Source organism: Artemia franciscana, chromosome 13 (genome assembly GCF_032884065.1).
Source record: "Artemia franciscana chromosome 13, ASM3288406v1, whole genome shotgun sequence".
NCBI classification, from domain to species: domain Eukaryota; kingdom Metazoa; phylum Arthropoda; class Branchiopoda; order Anostraca; family Artemiidae; genus Artemia; species Artemia franciscana.
Genome location: NC_088875.1, coordinates 25,291,744 through 25,318,597, shown reverse-complemented (window position 1 = coordinate 25,318,597; position 26,854 = coordinate 25,291,744). Strand labels below are relative to the sequence as shown.

The 26,854-nt window shown below is 37.1% G+C and overlaps 1 protein-coding gene across 13 annotated transcripts in view; it reads left to right on the top strand.

The window, feature by feature from the left end:
* Positions 1-26,854, top strand: part of LOC136034712 (protein dispatched-like) — a 138,057-nt gene that overhangs the window by 10,218 nt on the left and 100,985 nt on the right. For 2 of the 13 annotated variants that reach the window (XM_065716056.1, XM_065716050.1), the window contains exon 2: positions 20,906-20,984. In XM_065716056.1, the coding sequence (XP_065572128.1) occupies positions 20,958-20,984 (27 nt within the window). In that variant the 5' untranslated portion in view covers positions 20,906-20,957. Of the gene's footprint in view, positions 1-7,235; positions 7,463-7,487; positions 7,633-12,392; positions 12,585-20,905; positions 20,985-26,854 lie in introns of those variants that run through there. The other 11 variants (XM_065716058.1, XM_065716052.1, XM_065716053.1 and 8 more) reach the window with 11 other exon arrangements.

Sequence of the window (26,854 nt, the reverse complement as noted above, 5' to 3'; positions counted from 1 at the left end):
TATTGCATGTTCAAGAGTCAGTAAACCTGACACACTATTTAGTCTTGTTTGAGAGTTCATACAGTAAACACCTTTATTGGATACAATCTGGATATAATCTCATTATACAGTAAGACTCAATCGTGATTCCCTATGGACTTCTCTTAATCAACCTTGAACTTGGATGTTCTGAGTGAAAATTCCCTTGGGAACTTTGATTAAGAATTAACCTGAGTGATTTCCCTAGAGTCATTTAGTATCCGATTGTTTTGATCTATTTACTATTGACATTTTTGCAATTTGAACTTGGTGTACTCAGTAGCGATATTTATTATGGATCCGGAGCAGTGTGGTATCTGTTTAAAAAGAATTACAAGCAAAACAGGCGGCGTGCAGTGTATCAAATGTAATAAATGGTCTCATTTTAGTTGTGGAAAAACTAAATACTCTAATGACTTGAAGAAGACCTTTGTGTGCGTAATTTGTACACAAAAAGATTCCCCTAAAACTATTACTCTGAAAAAACTGAGATCGAAAAATAATAGTCCGAAACAGCAAAGTAACAACGATAAAATCCAGGATCAACTTAAAAAGAACACTATCTTCCCAGTAGAAAACTTGTCATCTAAATCTCCAGGCATTCCTGGCGGTGCACTGAGAATTATGGATACTATAAAAAATATCACCGAGGAAAGAATCGATACTATAGAAAATATCACCGAGGAAAGAAATGACTACTCAGGTCCTGATCTGAGCTGCCTCTTATGTGACGAACCGACAAAAGACAGCCCTTCGTTTGATTGTCACCTTTGCTTACACCGCATGCATGCGGCCTGCGCTGCAATTGATGCAGACATAGTTCTTGCTCTGCAGAAACCCTCGGGACGTTTCTTTCTTTTTACCTGTGAGAAGTGCTTAAACTAGGGTAATATAACCAGCTCTAAAGTTCTCAGTAATAATGTATCTGTTCAATGCAGTAGCTTTCTTACTAGTCAAACAACACAAACCGACCTAGAGTATTCTCAGTCTCCGCATACAGATGAAGAGGGTGTTACAACAGATCATATTCCTGAACGACGTGTCTGCAGATTTCACATAAGGCGAGGCTGTAGAAGGGCGGAGAATCGCACGTTTCTCCATATTTGTTTGGATTATTTCAAAGGCATCTGCCGTGATGAGTGTTGTATTCTGCCTCACAGATCTCTGTGTAAAAAATTTGCTCATGGCCTTTGTTTCATGAACTGTTGTCCTAATGTGCATCTCACTTCCCCCAGAAGGAAAAAGCTACGTTCCAATACTGAATTGCGAAGTTCAAAAAACGGGGAGCGAAAAATTCCATCTCTGTTAAAACATGGTTGCCAAAGACAACAGTTTACAGTCCCACTTATGAGCTTGAAGCTCAAACCACCTGTCTTAAATCAGCCAATGCAGATCCCTCCCCCCTCATACCAACCACTCCTCGTGAAAACTTGGAGAAACTGGCAAGAACCAACATCTGCCAGCCTTCCGACAATATATCCAGTACTAACAACCAACCAATTTGGAATTTCAAAGAAATCAAAGATTCACCCACTCCTCAAACCATGTCTTCCGAGTATCCCAACTTGGAACCGATTCAATGTGTTGGCAAGGAGATTCGAGACCGCAGTGTAAAGCCCCCCTTTCATCCCTATATATTTCCGAAAATACTATTATCAAATTGTCCGGTCACTTATGAACAAATTAGAAGAGGTTGAACTTTGCTTGAAGAATGAACTGGTTGATATTGCTTGTATCTGTGAATCATGGTCCGCGACTGAAGATGTTGTAGCATTTGAAGGATATGATACCTATTTCAAACCTAGAATGACACCCAATGATATTTCAGTAACACATGGTGGTGGTGTTGGTATTATTTGTCGATCGTCTATAAGAAATCGAGTTCTCACTTTCAGTAATATACCAAATAAGCATGGTTTTGAAGTATTATGGTTGTGGTGCAGGCCTAAGAAGCTTTCCAAGGAAGTGGCATCACTGGTGATATGTGTTGTTTACTATCCGCCCCGTGGCCCCTATCGTAAAGACCTTGTGAATTACTTACAGAATTGCACTGACAATGTACGATCTTTGTATCCTAATGCTGGTATCATAATGTGTGGTGACTTTAATGACTTAGATGCCAAATGGCTAAGTAATTCACTATCACTTAAGCAGGTTGTGAATGTGCCCACAAGAGGTAACCGTATGTTGGATCTCATTTTTAGCAACTGTCCTGAATATTATAATACTCCAGTTACATTACCCCCATTAGGTTTGAGTGATCACTTGTGTGTTGCTTGGACACCCTATCATTTTATCCCAAATCGACAAATAAATAGTGTGGTGTACACGCCTTTCACACCTGAACTAGTAAATCTCTACAAGAAATGGCTCACAGATCGTGACTGGCGTGATATTCTCTCATTGTCTGACGGTGACAAAATGGCAAGTTTATTCTGTAAGGAACTATTCGAAAAATACTGTGAAATTTTCCCACAAAAAAAATACATGTGAAATCTAATGATAAACCATGGATTACTCAAGAGATTCGGAATCTGATAAAAGTGAGGAACGAATTGCATTTAACTGGATCCGTAAAAGATTTCAAAAGAGTAAGAAATTTAATTGTATATAAAATAAGATGTTCTCGTAAGCAGTATGGGTCTAAAATAATAAGCAAAATATATAAATCCAACCCAAGGAAGTTCCATGACTTAGTTCAGAACATTATCTGGAAAAAAGTAACCAGAGTTGAAGTGAGAGATGTCAATGGCAAACCTCTGTTACCTAGTGAAATTAATAACTTTTTTGCATCTGTTTGTAAAATTCATCCGCAACTAAGAAAATTACCACCGAATGATTCAGTTTCAAATATCCCTATACTAGAGATTTGTTCAGTTGCTAAAAAGTTAAAGGCACTTGATTCTCGTAAATCTAGTTATCCTAGTGAGATACCAATTAAATTGGTTATTGAGTGTGCTGATGTTTTATCTACTCCTTTAACGGCAATTTTTAACCAGTGTTTTATTGATGGTGTTTTCCCATGTATTTTTAAACAGGCATATGTAACGCAAATCCCCAAATGCAAGACACCTAAAGATATAACCGAGATGAGGCCGATTTCGAAAACTCCAGCTCTCTCAAAAGAATTTGAAAGTTTTATTTTTGATTGTTTATTTGAGGACATAAATGATAATATTGATCCCCAACAATTTGGATTTAGATCCGGGCATAGTACTGTTCATTATTCGGTTGCATTATTGGATACTATCCTTAAGCACTTAGAGAATAATGGGGCCTATGTTGAAGCATTATTTGCAGACATAGTTAAGGCTTTTGATAGTCTTGATCATAATGTAGTTGTGGAAGAAGCAAAGGCTATGGGTGCCCGTCCATTTGTTGTACGAATGCTGGCTAGTTTTCTTTTTGAAAGATATCAGTGTGTCCAACTTCCTGATCATGAGCCATCTGAATTTGTAAATATTTTTTGTGGTTCGCCACAAGGGACTAAATTAGGCCCGCTTTCTTTTCTTATTGTTTTTAACCGTATTTTAACAACAATACGTGAGCGTTTTAAATTTGCTGATGATTTAACTGTTTTATCACTGCGACTAAGCCCTCCGACTACTGAACAGTCTGACTTGATCAAAATCTATCATGATCTAAAAGCTGAATTAGGAAAGGTAAAACTGGCGGTCAGTGAAACTAAGAGCTCTTATATGACATTTTCCTTCCTAAAGGGTAACAACCACTCTTCTCATATTTCCATACTGCCAACAAAGAAAACTGTTAGAATACTTGGGATTCTTTTGGACGATGATTTAAGATGGAATTCACACGTTGACTATCTGACTAAAAAAGGCACCTCGCTTTTACATTCATTTTCCAACCTATAAAGATTTGGTACACCAACTGAGGTTTTAAAGTCTGTATACTGCAGCTATGTTAGACCTTCTCTTGAGTATGCATGCCCTGCTTGGCATCCGGGATTGACAAAAGATCAAACAGATAGACTTGAGACGATACAAAAAAGAGCTGTAAAAATTATACTTGGACAAAACTACTCAACTTACGAAGATGCACTGAAACAACTCAATTTGGACTCGTAGACATGGCTTAACATATACATTTGGACTAAATTGTTTAAATTCCCCAGCTCATTGTCGTCTACTACCCAACTTAGCGAGCCCCCCAACTGGAGGACCAGTTACTAGACTTCGACAAATAAAAAACAATTGTCCACAGTTACTGACTTGCTCAGCATATAGTACTGAGAGATATCGCAAATCATTTGTTCCATATTTTACCCGTCATTTTAATAATATTGACGCGACTAATATTTAATGTTTGATTAATATATTGTTTGTTTAAATTTTCCTGTGAGTGTTTTTGAAGGTATAAATTATTTTTGTCGTGACATGCTAATACTAGCTCCGGCTATTGTAGTGAATAAATATATTCTGTTCTATTCTATATGCACAGACAATGGGACAGCAAAGAATGTTGTATATTCGCCAGTTTTACATAGTTAAAAACATATATATATATATATATATATATATATATATATATATATATATATATATATATATATATATATATATATATATATATATATATATATATATATACATATATATATATATATATATATATATATATATATATATATATATATATATATATATATATATATATATATATATATATATATATCTATATTCACCAGTGGGACACAGGGACACAACTACAATGGCGCGTAACAACTTACGTGTGCAGGGGGCACAAAGCACTCCCACCAACTAGGTGTTGGGGTGGCATGAAGTACCACCCCAACAGCTAGTATATGTATATGTATATATACATATATATATATATATATATATATATATATATATATATATATATATATATATATATATATATATATATATATATATATATATATCATGAAAAGAGAAATCACCAATGCAACAGCACAAACACACACACAAAAAAAAAGAAAAAAAAGAGAGACAGAAGGAGAAAAGGAAGACTGTTTTCCTAAATTACTGATTAATATAGACCAGTACTTGAATGAGGCCTTAACCCTACTCATCCATACAATCACATAGGTCAAAAAGCATAGCCATACGCAATCAACCATAAAGAATAATCCATGGACAGGCAGTCATGTCGTCAATAAGTATAAGTCGTCATTTACCAAACAATAGAAAAAATAATATAGACAAATAATTCAGAGGCAACACCCAACACAAGGGCTCATCAGGAGAATACACTGGCCTATATATATACATATATATATATATATATATATATATATATATATATATATATATATATATATATATATATATATATATATATATATATATACAAAACTTTATAAACTTTATTGCATAAAAATTTATTGTGGTTACAAAACTTTATAAATCCCTTGTCTATCCCCACCTTGAGTTTGGCTTGACTTTGGCCTTGCCTCAAAATAAAAAGGACACAAGAGCCCTTGAAAGTGTCCAAAGGAGAGCAACCAAACTGGTCTGTGGCTTAAATAATGTCCCTTACCAGGATTGCCTAAGGTCTCTGAGACTTTCAACCCTCATGTATTGAAGATATGGAGGAGATGTGATCATGGTATGCAAAATTTTCAAATCTGGTCACCTGAAACAGATCTTCACCCCCTCCCTGGCCAACAATTCAAGAGGTCACAGTCTAAAGCTTCACCTGCCTGGATGGCGGAGACGGGAACAACATGGCTTCTTTTCCATTCAGGTAATAGGAAATGTGCATTCCCAAGCTCTATACCTAATAACACAACTTTCTAGCTGATAAAAACCTTTGTTCTGCATATCACAGCCTACTAGCCAACTAGAGCCTACTAGCCTTTGAAATCTAGGCATAGCTCTCTAGAAAACCTTAATATTTTATAAGCACAGACAAGATTATGCTACTTACAATCTCCTAAATCTGAAGTAATCTTCAATATAACAGTATTTGTCTTCTCTGTGCATATAATTTCGTAAGCTTTTTCAGTATTTTCCATCTGAAATTTCTAAACTGAATATCAGTTGAACTTTCAAACTGAATAGACAATTTCAATAACAAATTGAACTTGAATCCCACCCTCTTCCCAAGGGACTTGATAGGCTTCCTTAGAAATATTAACCATATTTACTCCACTAAAAACATAGCTTATCTACAAAACCCATCTCAGGTTAGTCACATGAACATGTTCGTCCCATTTTAAAAAATACTATCTGTTGGGGTGGTGCTTCGCGCCACCCCAACACCTAGTTGGTGGGGCACTTCGCGCCCCCCCAAGCCCCCCCCCCGCGCGTAAGTCGTTTCGCGTCATATTAGTTACGCGCCATTGTAGTTGTGTCCCTGTGTCCCAACTGTGAATAGAGATAGATATATATAATATATATATGTTTTTAACTACGTAAAACATGCGAATATACAACATTCTTCGCTGTCCCATTGTCTATGCATATAAATAGATTGTCAGGTTTACTGACTCTTGCACATGCAACATATAATTGTCCATGGGAAAAACAATCCGTATTCAGATCTATACCTCATTATTCTAATGATGTGTCGCTGTGTCCCGGTCGTCATTTATATTCACTGTGTCCCGGTGTCCCAGTTTGTAATTTCTCTTTGAGTGTCCCGGTCGTCATTTATATTCCCTGTGTCCCGGTCGTCATTTGTGTCCCGGTGTCCCGGTCTGTAATTTCTATTCAAACAATCCCTGTGTCCCGGTCGTCATTTATGTATCCCGCCTGTGCCCCCGGCGTCCCCGTTGTAGTTGTGTCCCTGTGTCCCGGTCGTCATTTATATTCCCTGTGTCCCGGTCGTGATTTGTGTCCGGATTTCCCAGTCTGTAATTTATCTTTGAGGTTCCCGGTCGTCATTTATATTCCCTGTGTCCCGGTCGTCATTTGTGTCCCGGTGTCCCGGTATGTAATTTCATCAGTTGACAAACATGACGTCAGTCGACAAACAACTTCATAACGCATACAGTCCAATCCTTAAAATGACGTCAGTCGACAAACATGACGTCAGTCGACACACAAACATGACGTCGCTCGACAGACACACACACACACACACAGACAGCTTATTTTTATATATATAGATAGATAAGAGACTGACGTCACCAGTCCTCAATATTCTTTTTTTCGGGGTTAGAAAGTGCAAGCCCACGGACAAGTAATCCTGAGCGTTCGAGGGGGTAGTCCGACTAACCTCTGACGTCATGTCATCTCATAAAACGCTTGGATTAGTCGGATAAGTAATTGGAAAAGTAAAAGAACATGGTGAGAGTCAAAGCAAAGAACTAACGTTCTCAAATAAACAATCAGAAGAAATAGAATAAAAGACTGGAATCAAGGGCATATATGAATCATTAACTGTTTTCAAGTGGACCTAGTTGGTGAATCAATTACTTTGCTAGATAGAACCCGTCAGTAAACCAATCTTTTCCAAGGATAATAACACTGCTCTTTCTATAAATTTAGTTTGAGCACTTAAAAAACCCCTCAAGTGACACATTGTTCCTTATTAAAGGCCTGTGAGAGGGGTACCAAGGATTCCAAAACTGCTTTTAATAAATCATAAACTGAAAAAGTCTAGGCAAGCTACTTTTAGCTATCTTGGAACGGGGTTAGGCTAGGAAAATGAGACTTTCAGTAGGCCTAATGAATCCAAGGCCAAATACATACTCTAGGACAGTATGACCAATCTACTGTGTTAACACTTTCAATTTCTAGGTGCTAGAAATTTGGGTTAAAATTCTAGTTAATTGACTTCTTGCTATCTTGGAAAGGGTTTAGGTTAGGAAGATGAAACTTTCAGGGATGAGTCTACCAGCTAAAGTATGTCCCAGAAAGGTATTTTAAAGTACCCACCTCCACTCCTTCTCCCTCTAGAGGGCCCTGAAATTTGCCTACATGACAGTCTATACCTATTGAAATTTTGACAAAACAACATTTTACATTAATTTTAAGTTACTAGTTGCTTTTTCTCTGCCTTTAGTTCTGAAAATGCAATTCCTGTTATTTGAGTAGAATTTTGAGCCATATCAATGTTTTTTTTTTTCAAAATTTAGGAAATATTTTCGCATTATGGGATTGAGTAAAGTTATGAAGCTGAAAACAATTTTGTTGTACTTCAATTAAGCAGAAGATCTATTTTGCAAGATTTTACTTTTATAACACACATATTTTTAATGGTCATCACAAGTCAGGGCCCTCTAGAGGGAGAAGGAGTAGAGGTAGGTGCTTCAAAATACCTTCCCAGGACATACTTTAGCCTGTAGTCCCATCCCTGAAAGTTTCATTTTCCTAACCTGAACCCTTTCCAAGATAGCAAGAAGTCAATTAACTAGAATTTTACCAAAGTTTGTCCACTTTATAGTTACTTAAGCCATTTGAGTTTTGGTAAAATAGCACTATACCTTAGTTGTCAGATTTCAGTTTCTTTTCCCAGGTTTTAGTTTTAAAATGCTATTCCTGCTATTTGAATGGAATTTTATAGCATAGCCTATCAATGTTTTTTCTTCTAAGTTTAGTAAATATATTTTCAGATCTTTGAAACCTCCTAAATTAGGATCTTCATTTAATCAGCAGATCTGATTTGGAAGGTATCTTTTTATAACACAAAAATTTTAAAGCTCATCAAGAAACCCTCTAGAGTATGTTAAGATCAGAGTGAATATATCACTTGATGTCTTTTCTGTTGCTTTTTCATAATTCAGTATTCTTTTTCCCAGGGAAAATTCCATTTTCAGCCCTTGATAGGGCCCCAATAAGTCAAGAAGAAGAACTCTCAAAAACAAGAAGAACAATAGGGAATTTCTCAAGACAATGATAAATAATTAAAATACATATTCTGGCCCTATGTCCAAGGGCTGTCCTCAGCAGTACAAACATAGAAGAAAAAACTTACAAAAGGATAAAATCAATAAAACTGAATGAATTTTTTTTTTCAAGACAGTCCCAGCATCCTTACCTCATTGTAATTTGCTGGTTGAGTTCAACCAGCAAAGTCCTGGTTGAACTTTGCTGAGGTAAGGATGCTGGGACTGTTTTAAAATTTTATTCATTTTAGTTTTATTGATTTTATCCTTTTGTAAGTTTTTTCTTCTTATAGATTTTTTTATTGCTGAGGACAGCCCTTGGACATATGACCAAAATATCCATTCTAATTTGTTTCCCACTGTCTTGAAAAATTCCCTATTGTTCTTCTTGTTTTTGGTGTTTGTTAACTCACAGATTGCATAGCAAACACAACATGACATATGATACCTGAGCAATAAGCTTGATTTTGTGAGAACAGATTGACTAAAGAGTAAATATTTGTCTTTAACAAATCATGGAACAATATTTGGAATTTAGTAAAGAACTATGTCAACTTTTCACTGGCTTAGAGCAAGCCTTCAACCTGCTCTGGGGAGATAATGTCTGGCATATCTTGGGTCACTGCAGAGTTCCCTTTGATATTATCTATATTATAAGCAGTTTGTACAAGAAGGTGAGAAGCATAGTGCAGACTACTGAAGGTCTTACTGAAGCATTTCCTACCTCAACAGATGTTCTCTCAACAATTCTATTTTTGCCTATTCTTAAGTAGTGTGTGGACACTTGTCCCTAATAGCATTGGAGTAGTCTTAAGAGGATACCTCTTTAACCTGCTTGTGTATGCTGATGACATTAATTGTTTGAATAGAAAAAACAGAGGAGCTCCAAGCCAGTACAAATACTGGCTGATGCAGCTAGTTCTCTTTGCAATGAAGATAAAAATTAGCAAGACCGAGGCAATAAGAGTATCACAGCATGCAGAAATTGGTCTCTCCCAACATAACAAAGTCACTATTTGGGCTTGGATGTGTAGTGAGCTGATCTGTTTTTATGGCACAAGTCCTAGATACAGGATTGAAATAACCAGAACAGATCTGCTCTCTTTGGGGGAGCTGGGGGAGGGGTTTAATTCTAAAAATTAGAAAAAATGGGGGATTTTTTAACTTGCAAAAGAGTGATCATATCTTAATGAAATTTCATATTTAGAAGTACCTCGAAACTCATATCTCTTATTTTTTATCCCAACCGGGTTCAGTGTCATTTTGGGGGGGGGGACTGAAAATCTTGGAAACTGCTTAAAGCAGAGAGATCAGGATGAAGCTTGGTGGAAAGAATTAGCAGAAGTCCAAGATAGGTGGCTGACATAACCAGGCCATATCCACTCTCCTTGTGGAGTTGGGGGGGGGGAGTAATTCAGAAAAATTAGAAAAATGAGGTATTTTTAACTTACAAACAGGTGATCAGGTCTTAAAGAAATTTGATATCTAGAAAGATCTTATGCTTTAAAACTCTCATTTTAAATCCTGATCAGATCCAGTGACATTGAAGGGAGTTGTAGGGGGAAGCTGGAATTCTTGGAAAACATGAAATCAAGGTATCTTATGAACGAATGATCAGATCTCAATGAAACTTAATATATAGAAGAATCTTATTTCTTAGATGCTTAATTTTCAATTCGAATCGGATCCGGGGACATGGAGGGTTGGAGGGGGAAAACAGAAATCTTGGAAACTGGAAATTTTGGAAAAATGCTTAGAGTGGAGATATTGGGATGAAACTTTATGGGGAGAATAAGCACAAGTTATAGATACAAGAGGACATAATTGGTACAGATCCGTTCTCTTTGGGGGAGCTGGGGGTTGTTAATTTGGAAAAGTTAGAAAAATTGAGGTATTTTTAAGTTAAGAACAGGTGACCAGATCTGAATGAAGTTTGATATTTAGAAGGAACTCATGTCTCAGAGCTCTTATTTCAAATCCCAACCAGATCTGTTGACCTTGGGGGGAGCTGGAGGGGGAAAATATACATCTTGGGAAATGCTTATAAATGTTGTAGATACATGACTGACATAACCAGACAGGATCCGCTTTCTTTGTGGGAGTTAGATGGTGGGGTTCTGTGCTTTGGCGAGTTTGATGCTTCTGGACGTGCTAGGACGATGAAAATTGATAGGCATGTCAGGGAGCTGTACAAATTGACTTGATGAAGTTGTTTTCCCCTGATTCAAACACTTGGGGGTTGAAGGGAGAGGAAAAATCAGAAAAAACTGAGGTATTTTTAACTTGCAAGTGGGTGATTGGATCTTAAGGAATTTTGATATTTAGAAGGACCTCGTGACTCAGAGCTCTTATTTTAAATCCTGACCGGCATTAAGCCTCTGATTTTCCTTTTGAAGCAATCTATTAATTCTTAGATTTTGCTAGTGCTCATACCATATGAGCTCTTGGCTCTTCTGACCTCGTCACAAGTGCCATATGAGCTCTTGTTATATCTAGGAAGCAAGCTGAAATGCATAAATGACTTTAGAAAAGACATCAAATGATCACTGGCTCTTGCCTCTGCATGCTTCAAGTCACTGCACTCTATTTTAGAAAATAAACACATGTCCTTAAAACTAAAAATACAACTTTACAGTGTCTTAGTGGTTCCAGTTGCACCATATGGTTGCAGAGACATACAAGCTGATATCAAGCACTGACTGGCTGCATTCAAAACTAAATTGCTCCTAAAGCTCACTGGGTCACTTACCTTTACCAAGTATCAAACAAAGGACTTCTATTTTCCTTGAATTGCCCCCAAACCATTCTGCAAACCATCAAATTTCAATAGTTTTGATAGTAAGGAGATGTTTAGTATATGTTCCAACCCAACTAGGCAAAATAGCTTTTAAAGGAAGAATAAATGTCTCTTGTCCGTGATGATGACCTCCTAAGTGGTGGTGAGAAAACTTTTCTGACCAACAATTCCCATTACTGCTGACAACTGTGACAAACAGGGAGACATACTAAATTACTATTATGATGCCATTAGAGGATAAGCCCTGAACTGGCCGACCCAGCTGCATAGGAGCTGAGGACTTAAGTATTTTGCCTCTATAACTTGAAGTGACACTTATCCGTTAAGTTTGATTACTAACCACAAAAGATGAGTTTTGTAAATATTTCCTGTTATTTTTGTTAACCTAGACCTAGAGTATTAAAAAGTCACCATTTGTCTTCAAAGAGATGACCAGAAAAGATTTCACTGACAAACCAATGGTTGTTGCTTTTGAAGAAGAGTTAAGTCCTATACCAAAGGCAGTTATTTGTTTGTACCTGTATTAAAATGGGGGACATTGCATGTATAACATATAAACCTAGTTACATTTGGCTTACCATTGACTGCTTTTTCCTGGCAGTAAAATTTTTAGTACTTCCAAATATGTCTTTTGGGATAAAAAAGCTGTAGGAATGTTATCTTGAATTGTAGTTATTATTTTAGACCACACTCAAAAAGTTTGTTTAATATTACAGAAGTCCAATTCCTGTTTCTTAGGTATCCACCAATAGGCAGAGAATAGAGTGGGAAACACATTGCCTGGCATAAGTATCAACCATATTCTTGCAGAATTTGAAGAGCGTTCCAAGTTTGTTGATGACTTGTCTGCACTTCTCAAATATATAGTCGAAAATGCAGTAGCAAAGCAGCAGCGTGACCCGACTTTCTTCACAGACTTCATCAACCAGTGTAAGTTGAATAGTATACAAGTGAATGAACAGAAATTAAAAGTTTTACGATTTGATCCACTCAAGCGAGATGTCACTATCCCATATGCTTTGTTTCCAATTGTTTCCTCTGCAACAATCATAGGCGTAACATTTACAAGTGACTGCTCATTTAAGCTGCATGTAGACAATATTGTGCACAAAGGTCACTACTCAATCCAGAGTTTAACAAGTATGTGCAGCTTAGGCTTCTCTGGTCGTCAGCTCCTGCTGGCGTATATACAACCTACATCAGGCCTTTCCTCGAGTATTGCTGTCCTGTTTGGGGTCCCCAAACTCAGAAAACAGTTTACATGGCTGATGAACTAGAACATATCCAAAAACGCGCTACTAGGATAATACTTGGACCCAGTTTCAGCAGCTACGAAAGTGCCCTTGACCTCTTGAATTTGCCCACCTTATTCGATCAAAGACATGAGCTAATAATGAAATTTGGGAAATCAATATTAACAAATGAGAAGCACCAGTCCATACATCCACCATTCTCATCAATCAGCAGACATACTAGGCATTACAAAAAACTAGAGCCAGTCAATTGCTGTATGAACAGATTCGCAAACTCCTTTGTACCATATTTCGTAAGAACATTTAACAAGTGAATTGTAAAAGTGTAATGTAAAAGTGTTTTGTGATTGTAAAATTAGCGTAATTTAGCATTCATTTTTGAGTGCTACAATAGCTATTTTAAATAAACGAATACGAAAAAGTATGTAGGGAGAGTGATGGGGAATTCCCTAAAGATCATTGAAAAAGACTATTCCTCCCTATTCTGAAAAACTAGTAAAGAATAGCCTAAAGAATGTAATTTTTCTAGTCTTTTATGCCCATCACCAGGAGTAATCCTTTGATACCTCATCTAAGGACTGAACGTTTATGAACCCATGATTGAAAGTCTGATTTTCAAACAGCTTGAAGCAAGTCTAATGTAATCTGAATCTATCCAGGGTTAATTTTGTATTATGTTTCTTCACACAAGAGCTGTTGCATACATGCCATTTTACTTGTCTCACATATTGACTTTTATGGTACATTACGCACATTAATTACACCACAACATTTGAACACTTATTTCTGCACATTATATCCTTAGATCCAAATTATTGCCATTGATAGAAAAGGTTTAATGTTTATTTATTGTCACCATGTTGTAATGTTGTCTCTTAGTAGAAATGCTTAAGCTGAGACAGGTGTTTCGAATTCATTGGTTTCATTTGCTTCCTTTCATTGCTACTGTTATTAGTATCATTATATCTAAGTTATGAGAACAAGTGCAAAAAGTAGCTTGCTGGAAATAAAAACATGTCTCACATTTTTAACTAAAAGTTTTAACTTTAAACTTGATTTTCCTAAAAACAAGTACACCAGCATAGCTTAAAAAAAAAAAAAACAACTGGAAGTCCATCTTTAGAAGATAGAGTTTTAGGTAGGGTAAATCTATACATCTTTAGTTACTTGATTCTTGTAAGCATGTGTTTAATGCCATCTTTTTTATAGTTTTGTATTTGCCAACTATTGTTATAGATTTCCATAGTTCCTGTCAGAGTCAACATAATACTAAACAGTGATAGCCCATTCTTCCAAATTTATACAGGGGTTGGCAAGGTTGTGCTGTTGTACCTGAACTGTTCAACTTCATCATAGACCACATCATGGTGAAGACAACCTCAAGGCTTGGATTTGGACTTAAATTTGGCAATCACATCCTCTTGGATGCTGACTTGGCCAACAACCTGGCGCTCATGGCGGAACCCATGGACCAAATGGTGGAAGCACTTCACATCCTGCAAGAAGAAGCTTCAAAAGCAAAACTAAGATTATGGTTGTTGATCCATCCTCCAGCATCACCAACCCTCCTGTGGCCATGGACCAAAAAACTACTGTCAACATTGTCCAGCAGTTCACGTACATGGGCTCTGTCATTGCTGCCGACAGCTCCCTTCTCCCTGAACTGCAAGCAAGAATGGTCAAGGCATCTGCTGCCATGGGGAGGTTAAATCATCAGCTATGGCGGAAATCAAGTATTAGTGAAAACACAAAACTTGTCAATCTTCAATTCCCTGGTTGGGTCTGTAGTTCTTTATGGAACAGAAACCTGGCCGGCCACAATCAGAGCTCTCAAGACCATAGATGTGTTCCAGACAAAAAGCCTTAGGAGGATAGAAGGCCTGAGATGGTTTGACTTTGTCAGCAATGAGAAGTTACTATAGACAACACAACAGATGCTGTTTTCCATCCAAATTGCTGAGTGCACTCTATGATGGTACAGTCATCTCCTTAGAATGCCATCACACATACCTGCAAAAATTATGCTGGACTTTAACCCTGCAGAAGCCAGCTGGAAATAACCCTGCAAAAGACCAAAACACCAATGGTCCAATAGTCTTTTAAAATACTTGAAGCTGGCAAACATCAATGTCCACAACGCACCAGCATTAGCTGCTGATTGCACTAGTTGGGTTAAGCTGATATCACTCTCTATGCTGAACCACGCCTGGCAGGAGACTTAAGTCAAGTAAGTCATCAAGCAGAACAGATGGATGTTGAAACTTGGGGAAAGCTCTTTTAATTGGCAAGTAAAAGGTCTAGTTTCCTTATCATTACCAAAACCCAGTTGAAGGGAACCCCACGCCCCTTTAACGTTCCATAGTTTCCCAGGTCCCCACATATATTTGTATTAAAATATCAAAAGTATACTTTTAAATAAAAAGCAAAAAGGCCCAGGAAATGTTCCTCTAGAGTGGACATTATTTATTTAGCTCTAAGGATAAAGGCCCAACTAATGTAAATAGCTCGTATAAAACAGTGAATTCATGGTTATATTTTGGACAAATTGAAGCATTGTAGACTTGGCATGTCTCCCATTCCCCCTCTCCTCAGCCTCTTTACATAGAAATGACAGCCATAGAAACTAACAAGGGACTTCATGGTTATATTTTAGACAAATTGAAGCATTGTAGACTTGGCATGTCTCCTATTCCCCCTCCCCTCAGCCTCTTTACATAGAAATGACGGCCATAGAAACTAACAAGGAACTTCATGGTTATATTTTACACAAATTGAAGCATTGTAGACTTGGCATGTCTCCCATTCCCCCTCCCCTCAGCCTCTTTACATAGAAATGACGGCCATAGAAACTAACAAGGGACTTCATGATTATATTTCAGACACATTGAAGCATTATGGACTTGACATATCTCCCATTCCCCTCCCTCCAGCCTCTTTACATAGAAATAAAGGTCATAGAAACTAGGAAGGGGCTCACCGAGTTTCATATTTTGTATTATAGCGCCCTTGTAAAGGGCCAAAAGTATAGTATTCTTGCTAAGGATGACCAAATGTTAACCTGACCACCTAAATATCTCTTTTACCCGGGCACTGCTGTCCATAATGTCTTTAAAATGTTTCTAAGGGGGAGGGGGAAACTCTCTACATAGCCAAAGTGGCAAAGGCCCTAAAAAAGCAAATAGGGAAATCTTCACAGTTCGGCCTAGTTGGAAAGAAGAAGACGTTGCACCTTTTAAAAACCTGATTTTTGTACAGACTTTATATCTTAATGATTTGACTCCTAAAAACCCTTCACCACTACCAACCTTTTTAGCAAAGGCGTGGTTATGTTGTAAGGATTTTCAATCCCTGTGCAAATACAATTGAAGTTCAAGCATGGGTGCCCATAAGTTGAAGTTTCGGTTGGAGTTTACCTGGTCTAATTGGCACTTCCAATGTTGGATATTGACCCTGGTGCTGTGCTGGCACATTCATCAAACACCGCCGACGAGAAGCCTGGTCGACTGCCGCCAAAGTGTCATAACAGAGGGCAAGGCGGCCTCTAATCCCTTTCAACCCTTGTGATTTTTGCACTAAATCTGACTTATTATTGTAATGAATTAAAAATTTGCCTCTTTTCTCACCATGTAACTTAGTAGCTTTAACTTGCATGTTCTTGTACCAAGTCAGAAATTAGCTTTGCTTAGTAAAGAGTTGGAATTTAGGTCCTTCTTACAAAACGTCTGTTTGTAGCTTGAGCTTGGCTCATTTTTGTGTCAAGCCAGGACTTGGCTTATTTTCATATTGAGTCAAGACTTTTTTCGTTTTTGTACCAAATCAAGACTTAAGACGATTCTTGTACAGAGTTATGGCTTAAGCTGTTTCTGCACCATATATAGATTTTGCTTGTACTGCAAAAGCCCTGGCTTTTGTCAGACAATATGGCAAAGTCAAGATTTAGCTCCATCTTACGCCAAATCACCCAAATTAAGCAGCTTTGACTTGGCTGATTTTTTACAGATTGGACTAGAGCCAGGGCTAGTCATTGAACATAGGACAAACCTTGTTTTTGCACCATTTCAATCCAGCTTGTTGCTGCATCAAGTCACGACTTTCTTTGCACTGAGTTAGAATTTCGTCGTTTTTTGCACCAAATTAGCACTTTATTTTTACACCAAGTTAAGACTTATCTCGTTTTCGCACCAAGGTAGGCCTTTGCTCTCCTACAAAGAGAGGGCTGGTTTTTTAACATAGTCAGGACTTTGCTAGTTTCTAGATCGGATCAAGACTTGGCTCCTTTTTTCATATGGTATTTTTTGCTCCAATTAGTCAGAAGTTGCTTATTTGTGCTCACTTTTGAGTCAGTATGTAGCTTAGACTTATGGGCGCCTATAGGAGGAGGCAGGAGGGGGTAGCCCTCCCCCTGGTTGAATGACGCTGCCTTATATTTTTGTTCTTAGATTTATGTTATACAACTAGACCCCAGCGCTGCACCGATTAGGAAAGGTTGGTGGCAGAAGGGGTAAAAAAGCAGCAGTAGTGTGCTCCTGGTACGATGATTGTTGACTGCAAACATTTTATTTACATCAGTCTTTCTCATTAGCTTTAATTTACATCAGATTGGGGCCTATTTACGAGTTAGAAACTTTGCGAGTCAGTTGCTGGACACTGGTCTTCTTTGTTATTCATCAAGAGAAGTAGAAATTGGGTAGAAACGTAATGACTGTCTTATTTCAGAACCCTTGCACAATAGTGGAAATATCTAACATATTTATGTATTCCTAACAACATTGATTATCAAAATTAGCTGTATTTCGTTTTCCAACCAGCAACCATCAAATCGAGAAGAATTATTAAAATTTACATTGCAGCTGGGTTGGTAGGAAAATCTTTTCCCTTAGCTTACATACCATCAAATATCCAGAAGGGATTTGGAAGGTATATTCCCTTTCAATCCAGATTGTTGTGATAACGAAAATCTGTGCTTTTAAATACAGACCAACCAAATGCTTTTTAGCCCGTAAACCTGATGGCAAATTGTCAAGCTAAACAGAGGTTCTAATTCCAACCCCATCTAGACCTGCACTACAATCTTTTCACTCAATGCTTTCAGTAAGCCCTGTGATTGGCAGCTACCATAAAATGTGATAGTCACACCTGAACAAGTACAACCACATCCCAGCAGCACCAAGAAACCAAAATGCTTCATGAATGAAAGGAGTACAAAACAAAAGTGCTCACTGATACATCAGTCAAAGCCAAGATTGAAGCTGCCTTTGCTACAAAAAAAGGCAAAGAAGTGGTGGAAAGGAAAAAATGAAGCAACAAAAGCAAAAAACAAAGAAGCAGGCTGTAAAGAGATTTGGTGAGAATACAGCACTGAGGGTGAAAACGAAACTGAAAAAGTTCAGACAGTGACTGTTGATGACAACTCAGACAGTTTTCTTTGGTAAGATAGTAAAAAGGAGTGTGAACGTAGTTTTGATTTGGGTTGCAGTTGGCAACTTTGTCTTCGTAGTCATCTATGATGACCATTAGGGAGAAAGTAGAACCTACTGCAGAGGTCAGTGTGACAATTATGAGTGGTGTATTTCTGGCGTCATGTCAATATTTTGAACTGTCTTTTTTGCTAAAAATAGGTGTAAATTTCTAAGATTTACTGCCCATAGGATATTGTCCTTTGCAGCCCCAAGGGAAAGGGTCTGAAATATTCCAAATGATTCATTCTTTGCAGATACTTAATAGTAAAAAATGAGAGTATGTTGTACCTTCTTAAAACGAATTCATGGAATAAATTTGATCTACCTGTTTTGACAGGCAGATTAGGTCCATGTCTTTCCAAACTATCCTCTCTCCTTTTGAACCACCAGCTTTTTAGTAGAAAGGTAGCGTCTAACACCTTTTTAAAACTGGAGTCTTTCTTGGATTTTCTCAGTCTTATTGATAAAAAGAGGCAAACCCCAAGTTGCTGACTAACTCGGTGCATAAACAAGCTAAGTCTTGACACAGTAAAAAAAATTTTTTCCACCAAGGCTTGAAATCTATTGGGCAGGTACCTTTTGCTAATGGATTAGTAAATGATGATTTTCTGAGACTTTTTCCTCTTCTTTCTTCTTTGTTTGAAAACTTTAAACTTATGGGGCAAGTACTATAGACTAAAGAGACAGAAGGGACAAATTTTCATAGCCATATCAACATCCAAGTCCCACCTAAATTCAGCAATAAAAGTATGCAGATTCACTTGCAGGCTAAGAATTATTTTCATTGACAAGCCACTGAGTTGCTTGTCAATGAAAATGGGACTGCTCATTCAGAAGCTGGAAGAAAGGTTAGGTGTTTGTGCTAAGTACATGTTAATGAGTTATGGTATGTGTCTGAGGCTAATGAACATTTACTTCTGATATCAAATCGTTTGTACAATATAATAAATTGGAAACAAATAATATTTTTGAGGTCTGGGCGTGAAAGGAACAAAGCTCTAGCTTGCATACTTGGTGTATTTTTTTAAAGTAATAGCACTGATGAGGCATCAGGAAATAGAGAATAAAGCTGTTTTTAGGTAGAAATAACATATGATGATCATATTCGTGGAGGGACTAATTTTTTAAATAAAATTCATTAAAAAAACTTTCTTGAGGCATACATTCTTAAATCTTTTGAAAAATTGCCAATTCTAACATTTAATCAATTATGGACAAACAAAACCTAACACTTCCTCTTGAAAATCTTTTGTTGTTGAATCCTCAATTGTCTATTGTAGTACTCCATTCTCCAAAGGCGACGTAAATCTAGCTTGTATTTTGCTAAGCAGAATCTACATAAAACTTTCAGTGACAGTATGATATGCTCCAAATTCTATTATTATCTCCACCTAGAATGTTATCTTTTCCAAAACCGAGCAAAATCAAAATATTTAAATGATCTTTCAAGATTATTTGAAACTTGGTTCTTATCAACACTTTTTTCTTCTTCTGTTATATTATCGTTTTTGTTTTTAATTTGACTTCCCTTTTGGGGCTGTAATCTATATCCCTAGCAAAATCTCATTGTATGTCAATCTTAATTAGCCCCAATAAATATTGAACTTTGGGTGTTTAAGTGAATATAAAACTATTTTTTCTTGGGAAAGATGATTCGAATGTCAATTACATATTATTATTTGCAGGTTTTTTTTTTAAGTCTTGACTTTATATTGGTTGTCCTTTTTTATAGGTAACATCTTAGAAAAGCTAGATCGTTTTTCAAACTCAGTGGTAAAACTAAACTGAATAATTAATCCACTCTGTTATTAGTTTGCACAAAAATATCATCCTTTTATCTTGCCCAAAAATCACATGTCAAGAAAAACAAATATCAAGCTATTGTATCGATATATTAAGAAAGAGAATGGTTACTATTGGACTAAAAGGAACATCCATGGCAATGCCAGTGTTTTGGCTGTAAAATCAAATACTGGATAAATTTATGGCTGAAATAAAATTACATTATTTTGTTCCCCTTCACCCAATAAAATTCGCTTCTTATCCCTCTTCTATTTTTTCATATTTTGCTTGGTTTTGCATACCTTTTTCATGTTTTTTTTTTATTGTTTTTCAAAAAAGTCCTGTGGTGGCGCAGTGGATTTGACCTTAGCTTGATAATACAGGACCCAGAGATCGAATCACGCTGCAGGAATGCACTGCAGGGACGACGCAGGGACCATAGTAATCAAGAAGCGTCGTTAGTTCTTAAATAATAAATAATAATTGTTTTTCAATTATAGATTTTTTCTCTATTGTAAACTCGAAAGGGGCTCTTTTAAAGCTTGCGATGAGCTTTTCACCTTTAATAAATTGATATATTTTTTCAGTGCAGAAAAAATATTTAATTGATCTGCCTTATTATATTTTTCATTTTAGAATCTTGTGCCGATTATATAGTTAGAATTGAATGCTTCTGCCATGGTATTTAACTATTTTTATTTTAGCTGAATTCCTTTAGTTCGTTAATAATGTATGTTCAATATATTTTATTTTCTAGTTTCCATTAGCTTCTTATGTATGATCTACCATCAAGGAGTTAGCACAGTCTCATGATTTGCTTCTTGTCCCATGCATTGGTAAGAATTTATTTTATTCAATAATTCTTCTCATCCTTTGTTTCTTCTTTTAATTTTTTTTGTAACTTTCTTCTTTTGTTTTGCTGACGACTTTGGATGACTTTTTGCGGTGCGTACTTTAGTCTTTTTAACCCGTATTCTGTTGTACCATATGCTCCAAATTTCAATCCGTATTATAAAAGTATAAGTAAGGCATGGGAAACCTCATTAGGAATACCATGTGGAAACCGTAGTGAAAGTACACGAAAACTAATGGAATTTTTTTTTTTTTGGGGGGGAAAGGGAGTTACAGGTCCAAAGTCTCTACCCTTTTCATAGGTGCTTGATCTTTAGTATATGCTCGAGTGTAGGGGACAAGGTCCTTCCCCATAGAAAGAGCCAGATTAGGTCAGTAGCATGGTAATTGATGATTCTGGACCGCCTATATCACCCCATTCAATTTGGATCATTTTCAGTTCATTTTACATCATTTTAAAATCAAATTTTGCACATTTTGAACATTTCCCATCTCTATATTGAACATGAAAACAGGTCATTTGAAATCAAATTTGGTCTCATTTTATTTTTTTTTCACAATGTAAACATGGTTTCTAGGCCCAACCTAGATTACCCCATCAATTCGCTCCATTTTAATTGAGGTCACATCATTTTAAATGAAGATTTCCAACATTTGTACAATTTCCCATCACGAGATTTAAGATCAAAACAGGTATTGTGAAATGAGAATTTGATGAATTTTTGAAATGAGAGTTTAAATATTTTCCATTTTTTCTATACTGCTGATAAAAGGAAATAATTTAATTATTTCAAAATATTGAAGAATTCAAAGAAATAATAAAAAAGGGATTTATCCCTGTGAGTTTCTATTGTGTTTGATATTGATGTTTGTGTTAGAACTGACATTGTTTTCATACAATCCTAATAACGGCTTATAACAGATTTGCCTCTCACTAAATCGGATTATCTATCTTGGCTTTTTCTACAATTAGCCATTTCTTGATGCCCAAAACTACTTGATTTTAATTAAAAATCAAATATAGTTTCTAAGACTTTCTTAGTTCTAAGACTATCTGCTTTAGTTCTGCCCTAGGAATGACGCATGGACGGATGATAGATAGACTTATCTATTAAAACTGAACTGACGCCCAAAACTACTTGATTTTAATTCCGTTCATTTTGAATTAAAAGCAAGAAATTGTGGGCATCAAGCTGTGGCTAATTGTGGAAAATGCCAAGACAGACAGTCTGATTGAATGAAAGGGAAATCTGGCATCAACCCTTATTAGGATTGTTTAATAATGATGTCAGTTCATTTGTTAACCTACAAGTCTATATATCATTCGTCAATGGGTTTTATAGAATCCGCCCGTCTATCGTTTTTATGGCACTTGGTATCTGCCAAGTGACATATAGCGATCGCAAATTCTGTCGGTCTGTCTGTTCTGGTTTTGCTACTTTGGGCACTTCCAGGTAAGCTTGGACGATGAAATTTGTCAGGTGTATCAGGAACCAGACCAGATTAAATTAGAAATGGTTGTTTCCCCGATTTGACCATCTGGGGGGGGGGACGGTTAAATCTGAAAAATTAGAAAAAATGAGGTATTTTAACTTACGAACGGGTGATTGGATCTTAATGAAATTTGATGTTTGGAAGGATATCGTATCTCAGAGTTCATATTTTGAATCCCGACCGGATCTGGTGACATTGCGGGGAGTTGGGGGGTGGGGGGGGGTGGGCTAAAATATTGGAAAACGCTTAGAGTGGAGGGATCGGGATGAAACTTGGTGGGAAAAATCTTCATAAGTCCTAGATACATGATTGACATAACCGGAACGGATCTGCTCTCTTTGGGGGAGTTGGGGGGGAAGTTAATTCTGAACTTTATTTTTAACTTACGAAGGAGTGATCGGATCTTAATGAAATTTGATATTTGGAAGGACATCGTGTCTCAGACCTCTTATTTTAAATCCCGACTGGATCCGGTACATTGTGGGGAGTTGGGGGCAAAAATCTTGAAAAACGCTTAGAGTGGAGGGATCGGGGGGGGGGGGGAAACTTGGTGTGAAAAATAATCATAAATTCTAGATACGTGATTGACATAACCGGAACTGATCCGCTCTTTTTGGGGGAATTCAGGGGGGACGGTTAATTCTGAAAAGTTGAATAAGCACAAGCCATAGATATATGCTTGACATAATTGACACGTATCTGTTCTCTTCCGCTCTCTTTGGGGATCCGATTTCTTTGGGGGAGTTGGGGGGGGGAGAAGGTTAGTTTTAAAAAATTAGAAAAATGAGGTATTTTTAGCTTACGAAGGAGTGATCGGATTTTAATGAAATTTCATATTTTTAAGGACATCGTGTCTCAGACCTCTTATTTTAAATCCTGACTGGATCCGGTGACATTGCGGGGAGTTGGGGGGAGGGGCGAAAATCTTTGAAAACGCTTAGAGTGGAGGGATCGGGGTGAAACTTGATGTGAAAAATAATAATAAATCCTAGATACGTGATTGACATAACCGGAACTGATCTGCTCTCTTTGGTGGAGTTTGGGGGGGGGGGAGTAATTTGGAAAATTCAATAAGCACAAGTTATAGATATGTGATTGACATAATTGACACGTATCTGTTCTCTTTAGGGGAGCTGGGGTTTTGTTAATTTGGAAAAATTAGAAAAACTGAGGTATTTTAACTTAAGAACGGGTGACCGGATCTTAATGAAATTTGATATTTGGAAGGACATCGTGTCTCAGACCTCTTATTTTAAATCCCTACTGGATCCGGTGACATTGTGGGGAGTTGGGGGACAACAATCTTGGAAAACACTTATAGTGGAGGGATCGGGGGGGGGGGAAACTTTGTGGGAAAAATAGTCATAAATCCTAAATACGTGATTGACATCACCGGAACTGATCCGCTCTTTTTGGGGGAGTTGAGGGGGGATGGTTAATTCTGAAAAGTTGAATAAGCACAAGTTATAGATATATGATTGACATAATTGACACATATCTGTTCTCTTCCGCTCTCTTTGGGGGAGTTGGGGGGGGGAGAAGGTTAGTTAATGAATTAGTCTTAATGAAATTTGATATTTTTAAGGACATCGTATCTCAGACCTCATATTTAAAATCCTGACTGGATCCGGTGAGATTGTGGGGAGTTGGGAGGACATCGTATCTCAGACCTCTTATTTTAAATCCCGACTGGATCCGGTGACATTGTGGGGAGTTGGGGGGCAAAAATCTTGGAAAACGCTGAGAGTGGAGGGATCGGGGGGGGGGGGAAACTTGGTATGAAAAATAATCATAAATCCTAAATACGTGATTGACATAACCGGAACTGATCCGCTCTTTTTGGGGGAGTTGAGGGGGATGGTTAATTCTGAAAGGTTGAATAAGCACAAGTTATAGATATATGATTAACATAATTGACACGTATCTGTTCTCTTCCGCTCTCTTTGGGGATCCGATCTCTTTGGGGGAGTTGGGGGGAGAAGGTTAGTTTTAAAAAATTAGAAAAAAAAGGTATTTTTAACTTACGAAGGAGTGATCGGATCTTAATGAAATTTCATATTTTAAGGACATCGTGTCTCATATCTCAGATTTTAAATCCCGACTGGATCCGGTGACATTGTGGGGAGTTGGGGGACAAAAATCTTGGAAAACGCTTAGAGTGGTGGATGGGGGGGGAACTTTGTGGGAAAAATAATCATAAATCCTAAATACGTGATTAACATAACCGGAACTGATCCGCTCTTTTTGGGGGAGTTGAAGGGGGATGGTTAATTCTGAAAATTTGATTAAGCACAAGTTATAGATATGCGATTGACATAATTGACACGTAACTGTTCTCCTCCGCTCTCTTTGGGGATCTGATCTCTTTGGGGGAGTTGGGGGGGAGAGAAGGTTAGTTTTAAAAAATTAGAAAAAATAAGGTATTTTTAACTTACGAAGGAGTGATCGAATCTTAATGAAATTCCATATTTTTAAGGATATCGTATCTCAGACCTCTTATTTTAAATCCTGACTGGATCCGGTGACATTGTGGGGAGTTGGGGGGGGGGGGTAAAAATCTCGGAAAACGCTTAGAGTGGAGGGATAGGGGTGAAACTTGATGTGAAAAATAATCACAAATCCTAGATACGTGATTGACATAACCGGAACTGATCTGCTCTCTTTGGTGTAGTTGGGGGGGGGAGTAATTTGGAAAATTGAATAGGGCCTAAGCACAAGTTATAGATATGTGATTGACACAATTGACACGTATCTGTTCTCTTTAGGGGAGCTGGGGTTTTGTTAATTTGGAAAAATTAGAACAATTGAGGTATTGTAACTTAAGAACGGGTGACCTGATCTTAATGAAATTTGATATTTAGAAGGGACTCATGTCTCAGACCTTTATTTCAAATCCCGACTAGATTCTTGACATTGAAGGATGAAACTGGAAATCCTGGAAAACGCTTATGTATGTCGTAGATACGTGATTGACTTAACCGGAAGAGATTCGATCTCTTTGGGGGAGTTAGGGGGTGGGGTTCAGTGCTTTGGCGAGTTTGGTGCTTCTGGACATGCTAGGACGATGAACATTGGTTCTTGGATCTTGAAGTAAATAAATATAAGGATTTAATGGTTAATATGAATGTCTTAGAAGAAAAAATTGACATGTATTTTTTAGTAGCGAGCAATGATAAAAGCAATATCATTGATGTAGATGATGTAGATCCTAAGCGTCAAAATCTAATTATCTTCGACAATTTTTAGCAGAAAAAGATCAGAAAAAATCGAAGATTTATTCGTGAGAGGTGGAAAACGAAATACATCTATAATTTTATATTTTTTAGAGCTATTTTGATACACCTAAACTTATATGTTTTAATTGTAACTATTTTGCATTTTTCAAGTGGGGTAATCTTAAAGAAATTGGTAGAATCAGACAAAATCATGCATGTGACTTGAAAAAAGAAAAAAATATCAACTACTTTTGATCAAGCAACACAGAATTATGGATTTGATTAAAAAAAAAAAAAAAAAAAAATGGTGAATCTCTCAAGTAAAGAAAGAACTTAGATGTTTGCTTAATAAAGTTCACGTATACTAAATGAATAAGTTTGGAAGCTTAGGAAGTAAATATCGGAAATATACAAATAGCGAAAGCAGATTACTGGATGATGATGCAGGTCTTTGAGTGCAGATCATAAGGGGTGACCAGATCTTAATGAAATTTGATATTTAGAAGGATCTTGGGCTTTAAAGCTCTAATTTTAAATTTCGACCAGATCCTGTGACATTGGGGGGAGTTGGAGGGGGAAACCGGAATTCTTGAAAAATGTGAAAATTGGGGTATTTTTATCTTACGAATAGGTGATCGGATCTTAATGAAATTTTATATTTAGAGGGAATTCATGTCTCAAAGCTCTTATTTCAAATTCCGACCGGATCTTTTGACATTGGGGGGAGTTGGAGGGGGAAATCTTGGAAAACACTTGGAGTGGAGGAATCGGGATGAAGCCTGGTGGATAGAATAAGCAAATATCATTGATACGTGATTGACCTAACCGTACTGGATTCGCTCTTTTTGGGAGAGTTGGGGGGAGGCGTTCAGTGATATGGCGAGTTTGGTGCTTCTGGACGTGCTAGGACGATGAAAATTGGTAGGCGTGTCAGGGAGCTGCACAAATTGACTTGATAAAGTCGTTTTCCTAGATTTGACCATCTGGGGGGCTAAAGGGAGAGGAAAAATTAGAAAAAATGAGGTATTTATAACTTGCGAGTGGGCGATCGGATCTTAATGAATTTTGATATTTAGAAGGACATCGTGACTCAAAGCTCTTATTTAAATCCTGACCGGCATTAAGCCTCTGATTTTCCTTTTAAA